This window comes from Apium graveolens, chromosome 5, assembly GCF_009905375.1.
Source record: "Apium graveolens cultivar Ventura chromosome 5, ASM990537v1, whole genome shotgun sequence".
NCBI classification, from domain to species: Eukaryota; Viridiplantae; Streptophyta; class Magnoliopsida; order Apiales; family Apiaceae; genus Apium; species Apium graveolens.
Window position 1 is genome coordinate 271,570,601 of NC_133651.1, and position 22,605 is coordinate 271,593,205.

The 22,605-nt window shown below is 36.0% G+C and overlaps 2 protein-coding genes across 2 annotated transcripts; one reads left to right on the forward strand and one right to left on the reverse strand.

Moving 5' to 3' along the window:
• Nucleotides 1-15,232: 15,232 nt before the first annotated feature.
• LOC141660966 (uncharacterized) lies at nt 15,233-16,105 on the reverse strand. The gene has a single exon (XM_074467943.1). It carries the CDS (start codon nt 16,103-16,105, stop codon nt 15,233-15,235), a length of 873 nt encoding a protein of 290 aa, XP_074324044.1.
• A 5,120-nt stretch (nt 16,106-21,225) lies between these two features.
• On the forward strand, nt 21,226-22,083 carry LOC141660967 (uncharacterized). The gene is made up of 2 exons (XM_074467944.1): nt 21,226-21,340; nt 21,442-22,083. Exon 2 carries the CDS (start codon nt 21,448-21,450, stop codon nt 22,081-22,083), a length of 636 nt encoding a protein of 211 aa, XP_074324045.1. The 5' UTR covers nt 21,226-21,340; nt 21,442-21,447.
• Nucleotides 22,084-22,605: the final 522 nt, after the last annotated feature.

Below are 22,605 nucleotides of genomic sequence, written 5' to 3' on the forward strand. Positions count from 1 at the left end.
CTTGGTTTATATATCACCAAGATTATAAAGTAATAAGACAAGATAATAAAACAAAAACTATCTAGTCTATTACAATGCTACTTCATTACTCTATTCCAGCATCTTTGAATATCTTCATAATAGCATGGAAATGGCAATGCTTCTTTGTTCTCGAAAACCCAGTTGAATAGGCTACCACATTCCATTTGCATCCACTCGATGCATGTGACTGTGCTGTCATTGTCAACAGATATTTGAATTCTTTATCCGTCGGGTTCATGATCATCCATCGAGTTATTGATCATCCGTCGGGTTGTCTATTTGATCATCCGTCGACTTCATTGTAGGTTATCCGCCGAGTAGCAAACTGGCACTTGACTTCATTTCATTTATGCAGAATTACAAGACATCATCTATGTACAATTAATCAACCTATTCTGCATATCTAGTTAAAGTCAACATGACTTGAATACTACTTACAGAATCTACACAATGGTGAATGCAGGAATGTGCTACAGAATTATTGTTACATAAGCTACTCACTTGATGGATAATAAGTCATCATCCGTCGGGACTGTAATGAGTCATCCGTCGGGACTATAAATCTTATCCGTCGAGTGCTACATTATTTCACTAAGTAAAATCTATTAAGGTGTTTTGTTCATAAAATCATCAAGTACACAACATATACACAACAATCTCCCCCAATTTATGTCTAATGGAATTGTAGCCATAAATTAAGAGATACTTGATGATAACAAAACACCCTAAAAATATAACTTTAAGAGAAAGTAGATGTTACTGAAAAGTGCTTCAATTAACAAAAATGTACAAAGTTTTTCTCACAGTTATTTTTCAAGATGCTCATCTAGCCTGAGCAGATTTTTCTAGTTTATTGAAGGTCTGGATCTCTTTCCAAGCTTTCTGTTGTTTTCCTCAATCTGATTTTGGAGCTGCCTGTGGAATTCCAGTTCATCAAATTCTGAGAGATTTAGCTTTCCTTGCATTTCCAAAAGAGTCTCATTGCTAGAGATGCTCAATTGGTCTTCTAATATGAAGAATCTTATCACACCTTTGTCATCTATGAACTCCATCACCCAGTAGGGCCTTAGATGCACTCTTATCCCTGTGTAAGGGATGATTAGAGTCTTTGGGAGTGCATCTTTAGCTCTAACACTCCTTAGTTCTTCAATCTTCTTCAATACCAATCTTCTTGCAGTAATATTGAACCCAAAGTTCTTCTTGAAGGATGAATAAACTTTAATCAGTACAGCTTGGCTTTCTTGAAGGATCCTGTGAAGAGGCCACTGAATCTGCTTTCCTCCTTTGTACTTGAACACTAACCTTTCAGGTAGGTTTCTGTATGTATCAATTCCTCTCACTTCATCTAGTTCATCCAGATAGAGGTTTAGATCAGAAAATTCTTTGATGTCACACAAGTACAGATAGTCTCCCTTACTGACTTTAGATTGAGTTTTGACTTGAGATTTGGATTTGAGAGGTGACAACTTCACTTTCTTGACTGCTCTTGACTTTGTTTTTTTTGGCTTGCTAAGGATTGGTAGATTGAAGTCAGGAATTGGTATGTTCTTCCATTCTATTGGCCCAGCCTTGGGCACAATAGGTTCACCATGAATATTCCTGTAGGGATCCACCACCCTTATATCTTTAAATACCACAGAGGGCTTTGATGCTTGAGTTGTAGATGGTGTGGATTCCTTAGGAAATTGATCTTCCAATTCCTTGTCAACAATATCTAGTTTCCTTTTAGTTCTTTTAGCCAATTCCTTCTTTCTTGGAGATCTCTTCTGTTGTTCAACTTGCTTCTTTGATTCAATAGCTTCAGATGGTTGAGAAGGAATTTGTTGTGATGAATTTACAGCATGTAGCTTGGCCAAGATAACAATCTACTCTTTCTTTTGTTTAGTCTTTTTAGCATCCAGAGCAGCTTGCTTCTTTTCCTGCTTCAATCTAGCCTTTTCTTCTCTCTTTGCTTGAGCAAATTGAGGATGTCCAGCTACCACACAAATTTCTTTCCCATTTTTGAAAATCTTGGTAATTCTTCTTTTGGAAGCTGAATCAGCTGGATCTTTGTATAAAGCAATTGACCTTGACAGAAGCTTCTTCTCATCAGGCTTAGGTGTCTCATACACAGTGTCCAAAGGGTTCTTCAATGATGATTTTGAGTAGTTTACCATTGGTTTAAGAATTATTTCAGACTTTGGAGATTTGATACAGGAAGATTGTCCTCTTTCCAGATAGTTCATGCTCATCTCATTCACACTAATTTGCTTGACTTGAGAGTGATGGATGGCTGACTTAACTGGCTCCTTGACAAGTTCAAACTTCTTCTGTATTTCCTCATCAATCTTCTCCCAGTTGACTAAACTCAACTTTTCCTTATCAGCTGCTCTTAAGTTGGCTGCTGCTGCATTGATCAGATCTATACTATCTGTAACTGATGGCTTTGAGATAGTAATTGAAGGTACAATTACTTTACTGATTTGAATTTGAAGCCTCTCCCCCTCACTTGATCCTTTCTCCCCCTTTTTGTTATCATCAATTTGAGTAGAGGAGGGGGTTTGAGCAGCCACCAATTTTTGAAGTAGATTAGTCTGTTGGGCTTGATGGAGATGAATGGCAGTTAAAGATGCTTCCATGGATGACATTCTTGTGTCCAAGGCATCTATCTTGGTTGATAGATTAAAATTTTTCCTTAATTGCCTCTTGATGCCAAACATTGTAGCTTCTGGAAGTTCAGAATCTATCCTGTCTGAAATAACCTTTTTCATCTCCTCAATATCATTCTTCATAGTAGTCAAATCTCTAGCATGCTGGAAGCCCTGGATTTGTTGAAGTTGTAGGGAGGCTAGATGTGCCTGAAGGAGCTTATTAGTGCTGGCATTGGTAGTGGTTTGAAGAGCAGTATTTGTCTGATTGATTAATTGGATCTGGGCTGTCTTGAAGTAATGCTCATCACCGTGCTTTGAGAATGCCCATGATGGCATACCTGACCTTGAACTTGAGCCTACTTCTCCCCCTATGTCCATTGCTTCATCTTCACTATCCCCACTCCTATCTCCAAAGAAATCAGCTAAACTACCAGTCTCATAGTCCACATCACCAGCTGTAGTAGGAAAAGCTGTGATGGCATCCTTAGCTCTCATTATAAACTGTGTGGTATGCACCAAATTCAGCATCCTTTCTGCATTGTTATTGCCCTTTCCGCTAGAAGTTGATAAGCTGGAACGGGATGAGTAAATGCCTCAGCATCAAGGGAAGTGGAATCTATAACAGCTTTAGGATGCTGAGATAGTCCTTCCCTGTCTGCATCCTGGACATTCATTGACTCATTAGCAATGACATCCATCCTTATTGCTCCAGTACCTGCATTTCTCTCATTTTCTCTCTTTTGTTGCATCAGGGTCTCACCCTGGCTCCCCACCCTCACACCCTCACCTTCACTTACTAAGGTGGGACTCCTTTCACTCTCTTTTGCCAATCCTGAAGAAATGGATTGCAGATTTTTCACTCATTTCCTCTCCTTTTTCCTGGGAGCAACCCAGACTCTCACTCAAAACACTCTTCTCTCTCAATCCTAAGAGTGACTGTACAACCACTAAATCTTCTGCACTTGAAATAATTGAAGTTTGAAGCTGTGCAGAGATACTTGACTGATGAGTGATATCCATCGAGTGAGTGGTTTTGCTATCCGACGGATAATTGCTGTTAGGCTTATCCGTCAGGATACAATCACTACTCGACAGATGAGCAATATCCGTCGAGAGAGTAGAAATGAATGAGCTGGGAATAGAAACTATTGTTGACTCTGTGCTGATTGAAGATATTTTAGGCACAGATGACACAACAGTTCCTGAAAGAATTGGCAAGTGAGCCAACAAATCATCTAAAAGATGATGCTCACTTATACTAGATTTTGGCTTCCCCAACAGAGTTAAAGAAGGGGAATCAGGAATTGATGTGTTTATCATATCCACATCCAGAGAATTTGTTGGTGAGTTTGGTGTTTGAGGTGCTTCTATAAATAGAGATTTTGGCTGTGACTCCACATTTATTGGAGCCACATCAAACTGAATTTGTGAAGATGCAGTGACTGGGTCTTTAGCACCAGTTTGCATAGTGTGTGTATCCTGTGTATCCCCAAAGGTTTTAGATTTCTTGTTTCTGGCATAAGTTTGGGGTGAGCTTCTGTCCCTAACCCTCTTGGCCTGTGCTCTTGGTTGAGAGCTTTGTTCAATAGCTACATCCTTTTGGGAGGATGCAGCTAGAAATGAACGTTTGTCCTTTTTAAGCACTGCAGTTTGTTGGGAAACTGCAGTGTGGCTAGGCTGGGATTCACTCAACTCTCTAACCTTATTCTTGGGGTTTCTTCTATGTTCACCCCTTCCCTCACCTAACTTACCCTCCTTCACACTCCCCTCTTTGGCTTTAGTGGATTTTTCAACTGGCATCTTTTAGGAGATACCAGAGAGGGCTTTCTTTGATTTGGATTTTGAAATAATTGTAGGTTTGGCAGGTTTGGTAGGCAACTGTTTGGTCATTGACAAAGTTTCCATAGCCACACTTGAACTCAAAGAAATTGTGGAGGTTGGAATAGTTGTAGGGATAGGTGAACTTACCTCACTTACCTGAGGTGCTTGCATTACTGGAAAATAGAACATTGGCACATCCTTGTGATGATTGGCCCTGTTCAAATCTGCAATGAGCCTTCTCTCTTGAACCCAACAATCTAGTTTGTTGTTAGGGTTCTCAAGCACAATCTCTTCACAGAGGTGGTTAGTTAATAACATAAGAAATCTAGCATAATACACATTCTTACCTCTTTTATTTAACTCTCCTAATTTAAAACCTAATTCAAACAAGACAAGGTCACTGAAATTGTAGAATTTATCTGTAACTAGCATGTAGAGCATGTTAAGCATGGAAATATTCACTGAATCAAAATTACTGATCTTGCCTGAGAAAACCTTTGTAACTACATCACACAAGAAACTCCACTCTTTCCTAAGACCCATTCTCCTAATATCACTCAGTTTAGAAGTAGGAAGTGCATAGTGCATGGAATTAAGCATATTGATTATATCAGTGTCAGTGTGTGGTGAAGTCACATTGTTATCAGGAATTTTGAAACATGCTTTTATCACATCACTATTGATACAGAATTCTTTACTTTTAATGGTTAGAGTTATGGTCTTATCTGTAGAGTTGTAGGTAGCAGTGGTCCACATCTCTTCAACAACTTCACAGAAGATTGTGGGTGATTCCAGCATGGCATAATTGAGCTGGCAACTCTTCATAAAATCCATCATCTTGTGATAGTCTCCAGATTGCTGAATACCCTTGTTCACTAGTGCGGTAAAATTGTTCTTCTCATAAATGAACCCAGTTTGAGACATAATCTTTACAACAGGTGCCATTGTTAGAGAATAAGAGCTTGAAGAGAAAGAGAGTAAGTGCTTTGAGAGAGAATTAAATTTGAGCAGTTGAATTGAGAATAAAAGAAAAGCAATTGCAATGAAATAAGCTTTTATACTATCTCAAAAATAACTGATAAAAATAATAAAGTAAAATAAAGTAACCAATAGAAATTGCTAAAATAGCCGTTTAAAAATAAACTGTAAAAATTCCACCCATTATCCGTCGTGTTATGCTTACAAACTGTAAGTATACTCGATGGATAATGTACAGGAAATTAACGGCGGAAATTAAGACAATTCGACGGATGAGGATAAACTGTTATCCGCCGAGACATAAAATATTCTAGAAACATAATTGATTATTGTTAGCAAATAATATATCGACGGATGATCAAACTTGATGGATAAAGATCATCCGTCGAGATGTAAATTTTGACTTAGCCAAAATTTCATCCAAGACTGAAAAATTAATTAAGTTTCTGGCTGCATTTCAACTTGCAAATTAACTCAGATAGATTTAAGAGTAATTAAGCATACCTAACTCACTTACCAACCTTGAGAAGGTGGATTCATCCAGTGGCTTGGTAAAGATATCTGCAAGCTGCTTCTCACTTAGAACAAAATGTAGTTCCACAGTACCATTCATTACATGTTCCCTTATAAAATGGTACTTGATATCTATATGCTTTGTCCTTGAATGTTGTACTGGATTTTCAGTGATGGCAATTGCACTTGTGTTATCACAGAAAATAGGAATCCTTTCAACTTGCAAACCATAGTCTAGCAATTGATTTTTCATCCATAATATCTGTGCACATCAACTACCAGTAGCAATATATTCAGCTTCAGCTGTAGAAGTAGAAACTAAATTTTTCTTTTTACTGAACCAGGACACAAGCTTGTTTCCTAGAAATTGACAGGTTCCTGTTGTACTTTTTCTATCAATTCTACAACCTGCATAATCTGCATCTGAATAACTAGTTAGATCAAAACCAGAATCTCTAGGGTACCAAATGCCAAAATTTGGTGTTCCCTTATGATATCTGAAAATTCTCTTAATAGCTATTAAGTGAGATTCTCTAGGATCAGCCTGAAATCTAGCACATAAATATGTAGCAAACATTATATCTAGCCTACTAGCTGTTAAGTACAGAAGTGAGCCAACCATGCCTCTATAACTTGAAATATCCACAGACTTTTCAGTAGTGTTTAATTCGAGCATAGTTGTAGTGGCCATGGGAGTTTTTGCAGATATGCAATCCATTAGATCAAACTTCTTTAAAAGATCAAAAATATATTTAGTTTGACTAATGAATATTCCATCACTAACTTGCTTAACTTGTAAACCAAGAAAGTAAGTTAGGTCTCCCATCATACTCATTTCATACTTACTTTGCATCAATTTGGCAAACTTTTTGCAAAGTTTCTCATCTGTAGAGCCAAAAATAATATCATCTACATAAATTTGAACAAGTATACTAGAACCATTAACATTTCTGAAAAATAAAGTTTTATCTACAGTACCTCTTATGAAGTGATTTTCCAAAAGGAACTTTGATAAAGTGTTATACCAGGCTCTAGGTGCTTGCTTCAGTCCATAAAGTGCTTTCAAAAGATAATAGACATGTTCTGGAAAATTTGGATCTTCAAAGCCAGGAGTTTGACTGACATAGACTTATTCTTCCAAATCTCCATTCAGAAAGGCACATTTGACATCCATTTGATAGACCTTAAAATTGGCATGGGCTGCATAGGCTAAGAAGATTCTAATGGCTTCAAGTCTTGCAACATGAGCAAATGTTTCATCAAAATCTATTCCTTCTTGTTGACAATAGCCCTTAGCAAACCAATCTAACTTTGTTCCTGACTACTATGCCATTTTCATCCATCTTGTTTCTGAATACCCATTTGGTATCTGTTGGATTCTTTCCTTTAGGACTGGCACCAGCTTCCATACATTATTCCTTTCAAATTGGTTTAGCTTCTCCTGCATATCTAAAATCCAATCAGGATCCAACAAAGCTTCTTCTACCTTCTTTGGTTCTTCCTTGGAAAGAAAGCTGCTGTATAGACATTCTTCCTGAGTTGCTCTTCTTGTTTGAACTCTAGAAGAAACATCACCAATGATAAGCTCAAAGGGTTGATCTTTTGTCCATTTCCTTTGTTGAGGTAGATTAGCTCTAGATGAAGAAACCTCATTGTTGTCTTGATGTGTGATTGAATTTTGATTGTTAGAAACTCCCCCTGAGTTTGTGGATCTTTGATTTGAGAAAGGGGAACTTTCTATAGGTGATCTATCTTGACTTCCTGCTCCTTTTGATAACCCGACGGATGGTGAATTTTGAGTACCGACGGATGAAGCTGGTTGTCTCCTAACGGATAACGCAGATTACCTCCCGACGGATGAAGCATTATGCAACTCGACAGATGTTGAGTTTTGTGCTTCATTGGTAGTAGATTTATCTGCATTATCCTTAGACATTGTTCCTTGATCACTTTCATCATCACTGTCATCACTAACCATCTCCACATTTTCGAATTTGAGGCTCTCATGGTAATCTCCATCTTTCAGTCCTTGAATCTTTTTATCATCAAACACAACATGTATTGATTCCACAACAATGTTGGTTCTTAGATTGTAGACTCTATATGCTTTACCAATAGCATACCCAACAAAAATTCCTCCATCTGCTTTAGCATCAAACTTTCCGTTTTGATCTGTTTGATTTCTCAGAATATAGCACTTGCAGCCAAAGACATGAAGAAAATTTAGAGTTGGCTTCTTGTTCTTGAACAATTGATAGGGAGTCATGCATCTAGCTTGATTAACCAGAGAAATATTCTGAGTGTGGCATGCAGTATTTAGAGCTTCAGCCCAGAAATATGTTGGAAGTTTAGATTCTTCAAGCATTGTCCTTGCAACTTTAATAAATGACATGTTCTTCCTTTCCACTACTCCATTCTGTTGTGGAGTCCTTGCTGCTGAAAACTCATGCAGAATCCCATTTTCCTCACAAAATGCTCTCATGACAGAATTCTTGAACTCAGTTCCATTATCACTCCTGATTCTTCTAACCTTGAAATCAGGATGATTATTGACTTCCCTTATGTGATTGATGATGATTTCACTAGCCTCATCTTTAGACTTTAGGAAATATGTCCAAGAGAATTTTGATAAATCATCTACAATTACTAGGCAAAATATTTTCCTTGAGATGGACAACACATTGACTGGTCCAAAAAAATCCATGTGAAGCAGTTGCAAAGGCTCTTCAATTGTTGAATCAAGTTTTTTCCTGAATGATGCTTTAAACTGCTTCCCTTTTTTGCAGACATCACACAGTCCATCCTTGGAAAACTCCAATAGGGGAATGCCTCTAACTAGTTCTTTCTTTACTAGCTCATTCATGGTCTTGAAGTTTAAATGGGATAACATCTTGTGCCATAGCCAACTTTCATCCTGACTTGCTTTACTGAGAAGACAAGTTACAGATTCAGCATTAGATGAGTTGAAATCAGCTAGGTACACATTTCCTTTTCTCACACTAGTGAGAACCACTTTGTTGCTTCTTTTATTAGTCACAACACAGGCTTCTGAATTGAAGGTTACTGAGTTGCCTTTATCACAAAACTGGCTGATACTCAACAAGTTGTGTTTGAGACCATCCACTAAGGCAACCTCCTCAATGATGACATTGTCCTTTGAAATCAAGCCATATCCCACAGTATAACCCTTGCTGTCATCTCCAAAAGTAATACTTGGGCCAACTCTCTCCTTAAACTCTGTGAGCAGGGTAGAATCACCAGTCATGTGTCTTGAACAACCACTATCCAGGTACCAAAGACTCTTTCTGTTTCCCTGTACACATCAAAATCAAATCAAGTTAATTTTGGTACCCAAGTTTCCGTGGGTCCTGCCTTGTTAGCTTTCTTTTTCTGTTTCTTAGGCTTTATCTCATTTGACTTAGGAATTTCAGATTCATCCTTAGTTATTTGAGTTGGGCCTTTGAAACCATTCATTGCAATAGAATTATCATGCATATTATGACTAACAGGAAATGGCATGCTATGTGTAAACATGTTATTCGAGTAAGGCATGCTAAATGGCATTTGTGGCATACTGTATGCAGCATAATAAGGATTAGGTGTAAATGGCATATTATCAAACTGTGCATTCATGTTCTGTGTAGACATAGCATTAACAGGCATGGGAGGCATGGCATTCATGTTAGCAAATTGAGGTGGCACAGACATGGAAGTAGGCATGGCAGATTTGCAATTAACAGACAAATGATTTACACTACCACACTTGAAACAGATTTTTCTAGGAGCATATTTATCAAGTGTGCAGTTATTGTGTTTGTTAATCCCTACTTTACCATTTCTATTGTTTTTCTTTTTGGTCTCTATTTTTACCTCAATCTTTTCAAGTCTGTCACTTAACTGTTTGACAGTCATGTGACCAATATTAGCCTTTTTCCCTTTCTTAACTTGACTCGATTCTCCTGAAATAAAGTTCTTGGAAACAGACCCATACTTCTCATTCAGCTTAACAAGTTTGGCTTTACTGATAGGCTTGCTCACAGCCGACGGATGAGGATTTTCAACATTCGACGGATAACCCTTTTTATTATCCGACGGATGATCCTCATCATCCATCGAGTCTACATCTGTAAGCACTCCATCTACCAAATTTGGTTCTAGTTTCTCTTTGTTCTTTTTCCAGGATGCATCACAGAAAGACTCAATTCCTTGAACTTTGGTGATTTGAGCATGGACATCCCTGGATGTTTTCCATGCTTTAATCACATCTTGTTCACGCTCGAGCCGCTTCTTTAAAATTTCCTCTTTCTTCAAGGACTCAGTTAATTCCTCCTTGGCAATTTTACACTCAATTCTTAATTTTTCAAAATCAATAAACTGAGACTCAAGCACATTATTTCTCTCACTCAAAAACAAATTGTTTTCCTTGATTTTAGCATTTTCTTTAGTAAGAGACTTAAGTGTAACACACAAATGATATAACTCTGTAGACATGTCATTTATGGCATCATTACACTCCGTTTTAGATAAATGTGCAAGGTTTGTAGTAATTACCTGATTACTTGAAGAACTTGTTTCTGTCTCATCAGACTTGGCCATTAGGGCTAGATTGACATAGCTGACATCTTCATCTTCATCTAGACCATCTGCTGCCCAGTCATTTTCTTGTGTTATGAAAGCCCTTTCCTTTTGTTTGAGCAGCTCAAAGTATTTTTGCTTATAATCCACTGGCTCAAACTTTTTCTTACTGGAATCTGACTTCCTACACTCACTGGCAAAATGCTCTGCCAATCCACATTTGAAACATTTGAATTTTGATTTATCCACCATGTTTCTATTTGGCTTGGCTGCTCCAAAGTTCTTCTTGAACTTGAGCTTGGAAAATCTCCTGGAAAGAAATGCTAGGTGTTCATCAATGTCTTCCATGTCATCTTGGCTCAAAAAATCTTCACTTTCTACTGCAAGCCCCTTGCCCTTGTTCTCACAAACCCTTGAAGTTGATTCAACAGCTTCCATCTTCACTTCCTTCTCTTTTTCCAACTCAGCAACTAGTGCAATGGATCCTCCTTTCTTCTTTCCTCTCTCCATCCTTTCATCCTACTCTATTTCAAGCTCATAGGTTTTCAGGATGCCATACAGTCTCTCCAAAGTAAACTCCTTATAATATTGTGAGTTTCTTAATGAGACTGTCATTGGTTTCCATTCCTTTGGAAGAGATCTAAGGAATTTCATATTGGAGTCTTTTGTCTGATAGACCCTTCCATGCAACTTTAGAGCATTTAGTAGTTTCTAAAACCTACTAAAAATGTCAGTGAGAGACTCACTTTCTTCATTATGAAAATGCTCATATTGCTGAATCAAGAGCTGCATCTTGTTTTCTCTAACTTGCTCAATGCCATCACAAATTATCTGTATTGTATCCCAAACATCCTTGGCAGTTTTGCAGTTGATAATGTTGTCAAACATATCTCCATCAACTCCATTAAATAGGATGTTCATGGCCTTTTTATCCTTCCTGACTTGTTCAATGTCAGGATCAGAACATTCATGCCTTGGCTTGGGGACTGATGGCTCGTTTCCTGTTGCTGCTCTCATTAGAACATGAGGGCCTCTTTCTATGCACTCAACATAGGCCTCATCTTGAGAAAGCAAATGAAGATGCATCTTTACCTTCCAATGATGGTAATTATCTTTATCCAGAAAAGGGATCTTGACTCCAACATCCTTCTTGTTCATCTTGCTGTATTGTTTTGATCTTTAAACTCTTTGTAAGTTAAGAGCTTGCTCTGATACCAATTGTTAGTCCCTTAACAATATGACAAGAATTACAGAAGGGGGGTTGAATGGAATTCTTGAAACTTTTTCTTGAAATAAAATGTTCTAACTCAAATATAAATATAAGTGTATTGATTAGCACAATGCGGAATAAAAACTTGAGTGAATCAAAACACAAGTAATTAAACATAAGAGTATTTAAAAACTTTCTGGTGGACTTGAATGATTCCACCAGAGATATATATTATATATTGAGAGAACCCTTTGTGCAGAAATGCTCACAGTTGCCTACAACAATTGAACTTCTAAGACTACAGAGAAATGCTAAGAATCCTGCTTACAAATGTTTCTCTGCTTTCTTGCTTAGATCGGTAGTGTCTTAGTTGCTACTACTTGGTTTATATATCACCAAGATTACAAAGTAATAAGACAAGATAATAAAACAAAAACTATCTAGTCTATTACAATGCTACTTCATTACTCTATTCCAGCATCTTTAAATATCTTCATAATAGCATGGAAATGGCAATGCTTCTTTGTTCTCGAAATCCCAGTTGAATAGGCTACCACATTCCATTTACATCCACTCGACGCATGTGACTGTGTTGTCACTGTCAACAGATATTTGAATTCTTTATCCGTCGGGTTCATGATCATCTGTCGAGTTATTGATCATCTGTCGGGTTGTCTATTTGATCATCCGTCGACTTTATTGTAGGTTATCAGTCGGGTAGCAAACTTGCACTTGACTTCATTTCATTTATGCAGAATTACAAGACATCATCTATGTACAATTAATCAACCAATTCTGCATATTTAGTTAAACTCAACATGACTTGAATACTACTTACAGAATCTATACAATGGTGAATGCAGAAATATGCTACAGACTTATTGTTCCATAAGCTACTCACTCGATGGATAATAAGTCATCATCCGTTGGGACTATAATGAGTCATCCGTCGGGACTATAAATCTTATCCGTCGAGTGCTACATTATTTCACTAAGTAAAATCTACTAAGGTGTTTTGTTCATGAAATCATCAAGTACACAACATATACACAACATATGAAACATAAAATAATCTTATTAATAAAACAATATTACAATGAAACCGTTCTCTCTCAGTGATGAACAAATATCACGAGAGCTTCTAGGGTTACAATGAATAATATTCTCAATTATAATAACACATCTAGTGTAAACCCTATGATGTATTTATATAGACACACAGTTATAAGATAATCTTCTAATTGATATCGAATATAAGTCTGCATCCTAAAATATATCAATTAGTTATCATTTCCTCCAAGTCTTCTATTCTTCATAGAATTCTTCTCCATGCATATCTCTTCTTGTGTTTGTCTTAATCTTCTTTCCTTCAATCAGTCGTCTTTCTTATCTGAAAGTCTTCTTAAGTCCAGATATTATCTCCCGATATATATCTTTTGATATCTTAAGTTCTGATAACTTAAGTTCTGATATCTTAAGTTCTGACTTCACTATAAGTACCGATTTCCAATTAAGTGCTGATTTGTCCTGTTAGTCAAGATCTGAAAACTAAACACAAATCATTATTAGACATGACATCACAAATATATCTAACAAAAAGCATCAGTCATGGATCTTAATGCATTAGCATCTAGTAAAATAGCAGCCATACTAAGGATGGAATTGTGTAACTAAAAAAGGTAAATGGATGAATATAAACCAAATAGTAAGCAAACATAAAACCTTTTCTTTAAACCTTTTTGCGAAAGTTTCATTTTGCTTGTTCTTTAGCCATATTGCATCATTTCCATGATCTGGAAAGTGGTCCATCAAAAATAATATGTGTTCGCTACAATTAAAACAATGACAAAGAATTAGGATATATGTGTGGTTAAAATTTAACTTCATACAATGTTTATTAAAAATAACTTACTAAAAATATGGCACAACATCTGTGCTATTTTGTAGGACACACAAATGCGCAAGGTACAAATATTTTGTGCTCGGGGTGAGCATTGTTGCACCAGATAGTGGTCTACTTATTGCATTCTTTGTACGCCTGCCATTTTCTGGAATTCCGACAGGAGCTTCCTTAAAGTTAACCAAACACTCAACTGCCTCCTCCGCAATATATGCCTCAGCAATACAACCCTCTGCGCGAGCCCTGTTCCTTACATATCCTTTAAATGTTTTCATGTATCTTTCGAATGGATACATCCACCTAACGAAAATTGGCCAGCATAGCTCAACCTCTCGCACAAGATGAATCGAAAGGTGAATCATTATGTCAAACAAGAAAGCGGGGAAAAACTTTTCAAGTTGGCATAAAGTTACAACCAATTGAGACTACATTTTCTCCAATTTATCGACTTCAATGACTTTACTACAAATAGCCTTAAAAAGAGACAAAACCTAATGACAGTGTTCCTGACCTTTTTATGTAGTGACGATCGAATTATAATTGGGAGTAAGTGATATAAAATTATATGGAAGTCATGAGATTTCATCCTAGTGAGTCGGAGAGTTTCCATTGATACTAGACTCCTAATATTAGAACAAAATCCATTAGGCAATTTCATTCCCAGAAACGATGAGCACACAGTTTTTTTTCAGAATGGGTCAAATTCCAAGATGCCAATGGTAATTTCTCCTTCTTCCCGGCCATTTCCGGTCTCAGATTCAATCTTATTCCCATTGCAGCCATGTCAAGGAGAAAAAATTCCTTTTCTTTTGTCTTTTTTGGTATATTTAGTAATGTACCAAGTAAAGCTTCACATATTATTTTCTCAATGTGCATGACATCGAGAATATGCCTAACCGGCAAGAACTTCCAATACTCGAGTTGAAAGAATATGGACAACTTCTTCCAAACTGGTCGAGGATCATCTTTCTTTCATCCAGGTTTCCGTTGTGTCTTACCATAGACATGGCATTGCAAATGTTGTACCCTTTCGAACACTTTCTCCCCTGTTAAAGGAACAGGTACAGATACTTTCTCAACAGTATTATCAAAAGCCAATTTCTATTTTCGATATGGGTGGTCACGTTGTAGCCACCTTCGATGCCGCATAACCACTGTCTTCCGGTAATTAGAAAGCCTAATAGCTTTTGTTTGATCAGCACATACCACACAACCGTTATAGCCTTTGACAATGTTGCCCGATAAGCTACCAAAGGCGGGATAGTTGCTGGTTGTCCACAATAATATGCCCCTCAGGTTGAAGGACTCCGTTTTATATGCATCATACACTTGCTTTCCATGCCATAATTTTTGCAGATCTTCTATCAGTGGTTGAAGAAACACATTAATGTCATTTCCAAGCTGAGTCGGTCCGGATATCAATAAAGATAACATTATATACTTCCTTTTCATACAAAGCCATGGTGGGAGATTATAAATTGATAGCAGAATAGGCCAACAAGAGTGATCAATGCCTTTTCCGTGGAAATGATTAAACCCATCAGATGACAAAGCCAGCCGTAGGTTTCTGTGTTCAGAAGCAAATTAAGGCCACTTCTCGTCGACTTCCTTCCATGTTTTTGAGTCTACAGGATGACGTATTTTATCATCCTTCACTCTCTCTGTGTGGTGCCAGGTCAAGTATTTTACTGTTTGAGGAGAATTGAATAAATTTCTCAATCGAGGTAATAGTAGAAAATACCAAAGAACCTTGACTGGAATGCCTTCAATGTCGTCTCCCTTTTCGTTCTTCTTCCATCTCGAGGCCTGACAAATACGACAGCTAGTTTCATCTTTATCCATCTCACCGCGATATAAAAGACAGTCATTCGGACAAACATGTATTTTTTCGTATTCCATTCCTAAAGAACACAATGTTTTCTTAGCTTCACCGAAAGAAGGAAGACAGTTACCTTCTGGAAGCATTGTCCCAAGTAGAAGTAGGAGTTCAGAGAAACAGGAATCGGACATTTCGAATTTTGCTTTGATGTTATATAAATTCACTAAAGCCATTATTTTAGTAAACCCTTCACATCCAGGATATAGGGGTTCATTTTCAGAATTCAACTGGTTGAACATTTTTGAGGAATCCAAGAAAACATCACCGTCTCCATCTGTTTGCATGGGGATTTGTTCCACAGATTGTGAACTATCAGTGTGTTCACGGGCAATTGGACTTTGTTCTATTTCATGTTCACCATGCCAAATCCAACACGTGCAGGTCTCGTCGATGCCATTTTGGAAAAAATGGTCTTTCCCTATTTGAGTTTTCCAGGATTTACTATGTGCACATTTTATACATGGACAAATAAGTTTCTTTGCATTACACCCATTCTCTACCGCAAACTTCAACAATTCATTCAAAACTATCCTAAACTCCTGTGTTCTCCTATCAGCCCTCAACCATGATCTATCCATAGTTGAAAACAATCAACAATACCTGACAAATAAATAGAGACAAATCAAATGAATGTATAAAAATTGTGTAAAATGACACCTTTTCAAAATCTTACATACACTGATATATTGATTTGGAAACTAAGTTCCTTTGATCTGTTGTCACATTAAAAATAGTCACATCCCAATTTGGTACTAGTAATATGTTAACTAGTAATATGTTCCTGTTAGTTTAATTTTGGTGCTGCTGCGGACTTGCTATTAATAATTCTTACAATTCCATATGTTGGAGGCCCAAATACAGTCTGCATCTAATACTTCAGGAGTCCTTTTTTAATTGGCATTCTAATAGAGTCTGCATATATCAGTGTACGTAAGTTTTGATGAACTCTTGTTAAGAAGTGCATACATAAAATTTTTGTGCTGAATAATATGTGTTCCAGGGAGAATTCAACAAAACCTTAGAAAACTTATATGTCATTTTTACACAAAACAAAATATAGAAACAAATCACATAACTAACTCAAACAAAACACATATTCAAACAAGTACATATAAAAATAGAGAACACATATTCAAGTGAATGTGTGAGTGAACGTGACAACATATTTAACTTGAATTAAAGAAGAGACCTTACACAAACGGACCAAATGTCAAAGATGAGAGAAATAAAAATACCTAATTTCAAAATTTGGGGGAATTTTGGGGAGATGGGTGGAAATGACAACAGTGAGAGAAAAAGTAGATGGGTTCCTTATGGAGATGGAAATGAAAATGGAAATGGGGATGAAGAGGAGATGGAGCTCAGCTGGCCGCGCAAGAAAGGAAAAAGTAAAGAAAGAAGAAATGGAGCAACTTGTTTCAGACAAACATTCGGTAGTAACTTCGTGTCTATCTTAATTCTGATTCGTAAATTCGTTAATATCGTAATATTGGTTCGTTAAATAATATATTTTTCATTCGTTAAAATTCTACATAAAAATTTGTTAAAATTCGTTTACTCCAAAATTGTTGTTCCCTAAAATTTGTTAATATCAGTAAATTTTATAAAATTTAAAAAATCCAGGTCAATTTATTTCAATTTTCAGTATTTAAATATCTTAAATAAATATACTCAATCAAATATTCAAATATACTCCATCGATTCACTTCAGTCCCTTCACATTCCCAATTGAGCATCGTTTTTATATAAAGGCACGATTGCAAGAGTCTCACAAGTCACAACCATACAATTCACAACCATTTAGGACATAATAACGAAAGCTGTGTCTGAATAGCATCGAGGGGTTGTTCTTATCTTCCTGAAGAAATCATTTTCAAGGTACTTCTATTAGTGCAGTACTATCACTTCTTCAGGATTGTAAATTGGTTTGTAAGTTGTGGCGATCTACTGTTTCAAACCCTTGATTCATCCAAACTCATCTCACCAATTCCCTCAAAAACAAGCCTCTCTAATGTGGGTTTCTACATATCTCATTGATGACGGTGATTACGGTGATGACAAAGATGACGATGAAGATCTATTTCGAACATGTTACTTCTATGATGTTCATTACTTCAAATAATACTACACATTTAAGCTGAAAACACTTTGTAGTCATTGTTTGATTATTCAAACTGATTGATACATGTATTTGATTTTTTAAATAATACTACACGTTTATTCTAATTCCTAAATCATTTTTTTGTTTCATCTATTTCAAAATTTGTTAAAATTCGTTTACTCCAAATATGTGGTTCCCTAAAATTTGTTAATATCGTATTACTTCTTCACAATGTTTTTATATACAAACTTTTTAAAATTAATTTATTCGAAATTAACGGTTCCGGTAGTATTATTTAATATCATAATATTGGTTTGTTAAATATTTTTTTATAATTTTATAAAAGTTTGTTTGTTGCATAAAAGTTCACTAAATTAAAGGTTATTAGGAGTGATAAAAGACCATTGTGGTATATTCATTCGTACAACGGTTTATTACAAATAGAACTACAATATGTTGTTTGTTAGTTACTCCTACAACGGGGGATTGTCAAATACCGTTGTCGGCGTTCGGACAATGGATTTTGGCTTAAAGACTATTGTCTGAGTTATTATTGGATAACGGTTTAGGTGCTAAAACCATTGTCTCAAGCATTATTCGACAACGGTTTACTCAACCGATTTTCTTGTTTCATCTATTTAAAATTAAGTCAAGTTTCATTTATTTCAAAAACTCATTTAGTATCTTTAGATTGTCATTTTATTATATATTTTTATTTACTTGATGTATTTAGATGTTTGTGAGTAGGAAAAACGTTACTTATAAAGAGGTACCATATATGCTGAAAGCACTTTGTAGTCATTGTTTGATTATTCAAACTGACTGATACATGTATTTGATTTTTTAAATAATACTACACGTTTATTCTAATTCCTAAATCATTTTTTTGTTTTATCTATTTCAAAATTTGTTAAAATTCGTTTACTCCAAAATTGTGGTTCCCTAAAATTTGTTAATATCGTATTACTTCTTCACAACGTTTTTATATACAAACTTTTTTAAAATTAACGTATTTGAAATTAACGGTTCCGGTAGCATTATTTAATATCGTAATATTGGTTCGTTAAATATTTTTCTATAATTTTATAAAAGTTTGTTTATTGAAAACGTTATTAATCAAGAGGTACCATATAAGTTCAAAACACTTATATGGTAGTCATTGTTTGATTATTCGAACTGATTGATATATGCATTCAATTTTTTAAATAATAATACACGTTTATTCGATTTAATCCCGCATATGTTATTTTTTGCATTTAACATTTTTAACTTTTTTCTCAAAATATATTATATATCACTTATTTTGATTAACCGATTCAAATTATTAATTCGTATCACCGTAATAATATAATCGAATTAAAGTATTATTTTTCAACCTTCAATTGAATAAATTATTTATATCAAAATATTTTTAGATAATTATATTAATTTAAATATTATATATTTTTGATCAAACTTTTTAAATAAAAATCCACCCCTTTATATTTTCCCATTATACATTTCGTTTCCCCCCATTATAATTTTCGTTTCCCCCAATTATTTTAGAAACCCACCCCAGCTCCCCCCATTTTCCCCTTTTGTGTAAATAATTTTGAAAGTCAAGCCCCTTTTCCCCTTTTCCTCTTTTCACAAACCCTTTCTCTCACAAACTCTCTCATCTCCAAACTCTCAAACGTTAAACTCTCTCGTCTCTGGGACTCTGTATCTCTGTATCTCTCATCTCTCGGACTCTTTTCTCTCTCATTTGAAGGTAATCGCCCCTTCCCCCATCTCTCTCTCTCTCTCTCTCTCTCTCTCTCTCTCTCTCTCTCTTATCTCGCAATTATATGATTTTTAATTAGTGCACAATTAAAATATGGTCTCTATACTCTAATTATTCATCTTAGTCTCTTCTAATATGATGCATGCAAGTGTCTTAACTGATAGGGGTTTATTGTGTATTTTTTTGGTACAGGTTTTAATTATGATAATTGAAGTGATGCTATGATTATTTTATTTGATTGCTGTTTTATTATGATGTGCAAGCTGATGACTTGATATGGATTTTAATTTCATTTTAATGAGTTGAAAATTTGGGTGTTTTTTATATGGTAATTTTAATGAGCTGATGACTTGATTTGGGTGATTTGCAATGGGTTTTTGATTTGGGTGTTTTTAATATGATGCATGCTTAGATTTAATATGATGCATGATTAGATTTATTAGTGTCATTCTAACTATGACGTGTCTTCTTGTTAGTGTTGTAGTATTCTGTAGTTACTGAATTTTTGGATGTGATTGTTTTATATTTTTAATAGATTTTCCCGTCTTGATGAAGGTTGCTTTATCTATTACTGGTCCTGAAATATAATAATCTCTTCAAGTGTTTTGACTAAGTACCTTTTATTCACGTTCTAGAAACGTTTGCCTTATGCTCAATTTCATATCTAAATTATTTGAGTTGTTGAATCAGTTTATTGTGATGAATTGGCTATCTCGTTATGATATGATTAATTTGTTAATGATGCTTAGTCTTAATATTTGTTAGATTAATTTTTAGTTTAAATTTGCATTGCAGACTTATTATGGCTCCTTCTAAGCAAGCAACAAGGACAAAATCTGCTCCTAATTCAGGGGCGGCCAAGTTACTAATCAAGGCTCTAAAAACGATTCAGTCGGTGGAGATGTTCCAACCTAGAAGAAGCAATTCTTCCACAATTTTGGTTAAAATGCAACCTATTTCGAGTAACCTACAAAAAGAATTGACTAAGAAGAGAAAGCAAGTGACTGAGAAGCCGCCACCGAAGAAGAAAGAAGGACTGTATCTATTGAGACGCGGGCCAGTGTCAATGCATAGAATTGTTAGACAAAAGATTTTGGGGATCAAGAGTGAGATGTTATTCAATGCCAAAGGTGAGCCATACGGGGATGCAGCTACAGAGATGCAATCCTATATTGGGTTTTGGCAAGAACCAAGGCCCCAATTTTTTATGCCTCCTGGAAGTTAGTTTCGCAAGAAAAGAAAAACAAGATATGGGATTGTGTGAAGGTACAAATTTGTTTTCATTGAGTAATTATACACAAATTCAATGTATGCACAAAGACCACTTACTCACACTTTTTTTAAATTCTTACTGTTGTAGATGGCGTATGAAGTTCCCCCATCAGCACAGATGTTGGTGTTGAGTTCTGCATGCCAGAAGTGGCGCGAGTTCAAGTGCAATTTAACAACTAAATATAGTATTCCTTATGCTCATGAACCTGAGATGCTAAAGCATCCTCCAGTAGATTACTCATTTATTGAAAGGGCTCATTGTGAGATGTTTGTTGCAAAGAGGACAACTGCGGAATTTTTTTTAATATCCTTTCTTGTCTTGTTATTTGTGCAATTCTTTAATATTTTTCTTGCTTACATTTTACTATTTTTTGTGTAGGAACTTCATGACACACAGTCAAAAAGAAGAGAATTGAATAAATACAATCACCGTATGTCTCGCAAAGGTTATGCCAATCTAGAACAGGAAATGGTTAGTGATCACGAAACTCACACTACTTTCTTATTTTTCTTTTTAGGACATTGTATGTAATGTTACTCTTGTCAAGATGCTTTGTAATGCAGATTGAGTCTGATCCTAGCATGGAGATAGATCGGTCGGATACTTAGATCCGAGCGCGACGAGACGAAGATGGAAATTTTCAGAATGATGAAGTTAAACAAATTGCTGAGGATATTGTAAGTTATTAAATTTTTCTTTGAATAAAACATAGGCACCTAGGCACTGTCTAAGTTATATATTATTTAACTATGTCTAACGTGTTTTGTTCATTTTGTAGGCGAAGATGAAAAGGTTGGTTCATGAAGGAGAAGTTACAATTTATGGAGTTGATGATGTGTTGACAAAGGTGCTTGGTAACCCTGAGCACCGAGGACGAGTACGTGGGCAAGGAGTTCATGTGAAACAATCAACTTATTTTAGTATTCCAAGACCGAAAAAGAAAAGGACTATGGATGAGAGAATACAAGAGAATGTTCAGAAGTTTGTGGCAGAGGAAACAGAAAAGATTGTGAAGCAGAGAGATGCGTTCTGGATGGCTGAAGTAGAGAAGTTGAAAGCAAGTTTTGCTGGAAAGATTTCAAGGACTGAGGGTAGTCCACTGATTGATTCGCAACAAGGGAGCTGCTCTAAGGGTGGAGAAGGAAATTTCAAGGAGTTAGATGGGTCTGGATGTGCAAAGCAGAAATTGGATCTTGTCGAAGATAAAAATGAGGTAGAAAATAATAATAAATTTGAGGTTGTTGTACCAATTGGAGGTGGGGATAATGCAGTTGACATTATGTTCCAAGAGGGTGTCAAGGCTCATAGGAGTTGTTTGGAGTGGCAGCTGGCGGTTGGGACCACGAGCAATGTTGTTGCTTATGCAACCAAGGAAACTGACGTGTCCAATGGAGAGCAGGTTCTCCATGGAGTTACATAGGTGAAAGAAAATACACGAGTGTCAATCACTCGTGCAGTCCAAGGATCTGTTCAAATTCCTTTCCCAATCAATGATGAAATCAGAACTGTGCAAGAAGCTATTGGAACCAACATAGCCTGGCCAAGAGATCTTATACTTGAAGTAAAAAAATCATCGGTTGCTGTAGTGGAATCACCTAGAAAGGTTATATTCTGTGTAATTTTTAATTTTGTAAAAGAAGTCGAGTTTTGTGGATTTGCACCTCTAATTTGCTTCACAATTGTTTGGTTTCAGGGAGTTAAGAAAAATGCAATAAAGAAGATGAAGAATGTCAAAGACTGTATTGAGAATGTGGTTGAAGATTGTGAAAATTACCCTGTTGCTTTAAAGCGTTTATGGCTTTGGGCAAAGGATGCTCTAGCTAATGGCCATACATCACCTTTTAATTTATGCCAAGACGCTTTTGGGTCAACGAAGAAACAATGTTTGTTTCTATCAGACATCTATTCTTTGTGCAAAGGAGGTGAAATATCAGCCTCAGTT

Coding starts and splice junctions, on each gene's coding strand:
- LOC141660967 (XM_074467944.1), top strand. CDS start 21,448: ATGAAAAGGTTGGTTCATGAAGGAGAAGTTACAATTTATGGAGTTGAT.
- LOC141660966 (XM_074467943.1), bottom strand. CDS start 16,105: ATGGATAGATCATGGTTGAGGGCTGATAGGAGAACACAGGAGTTTAGG.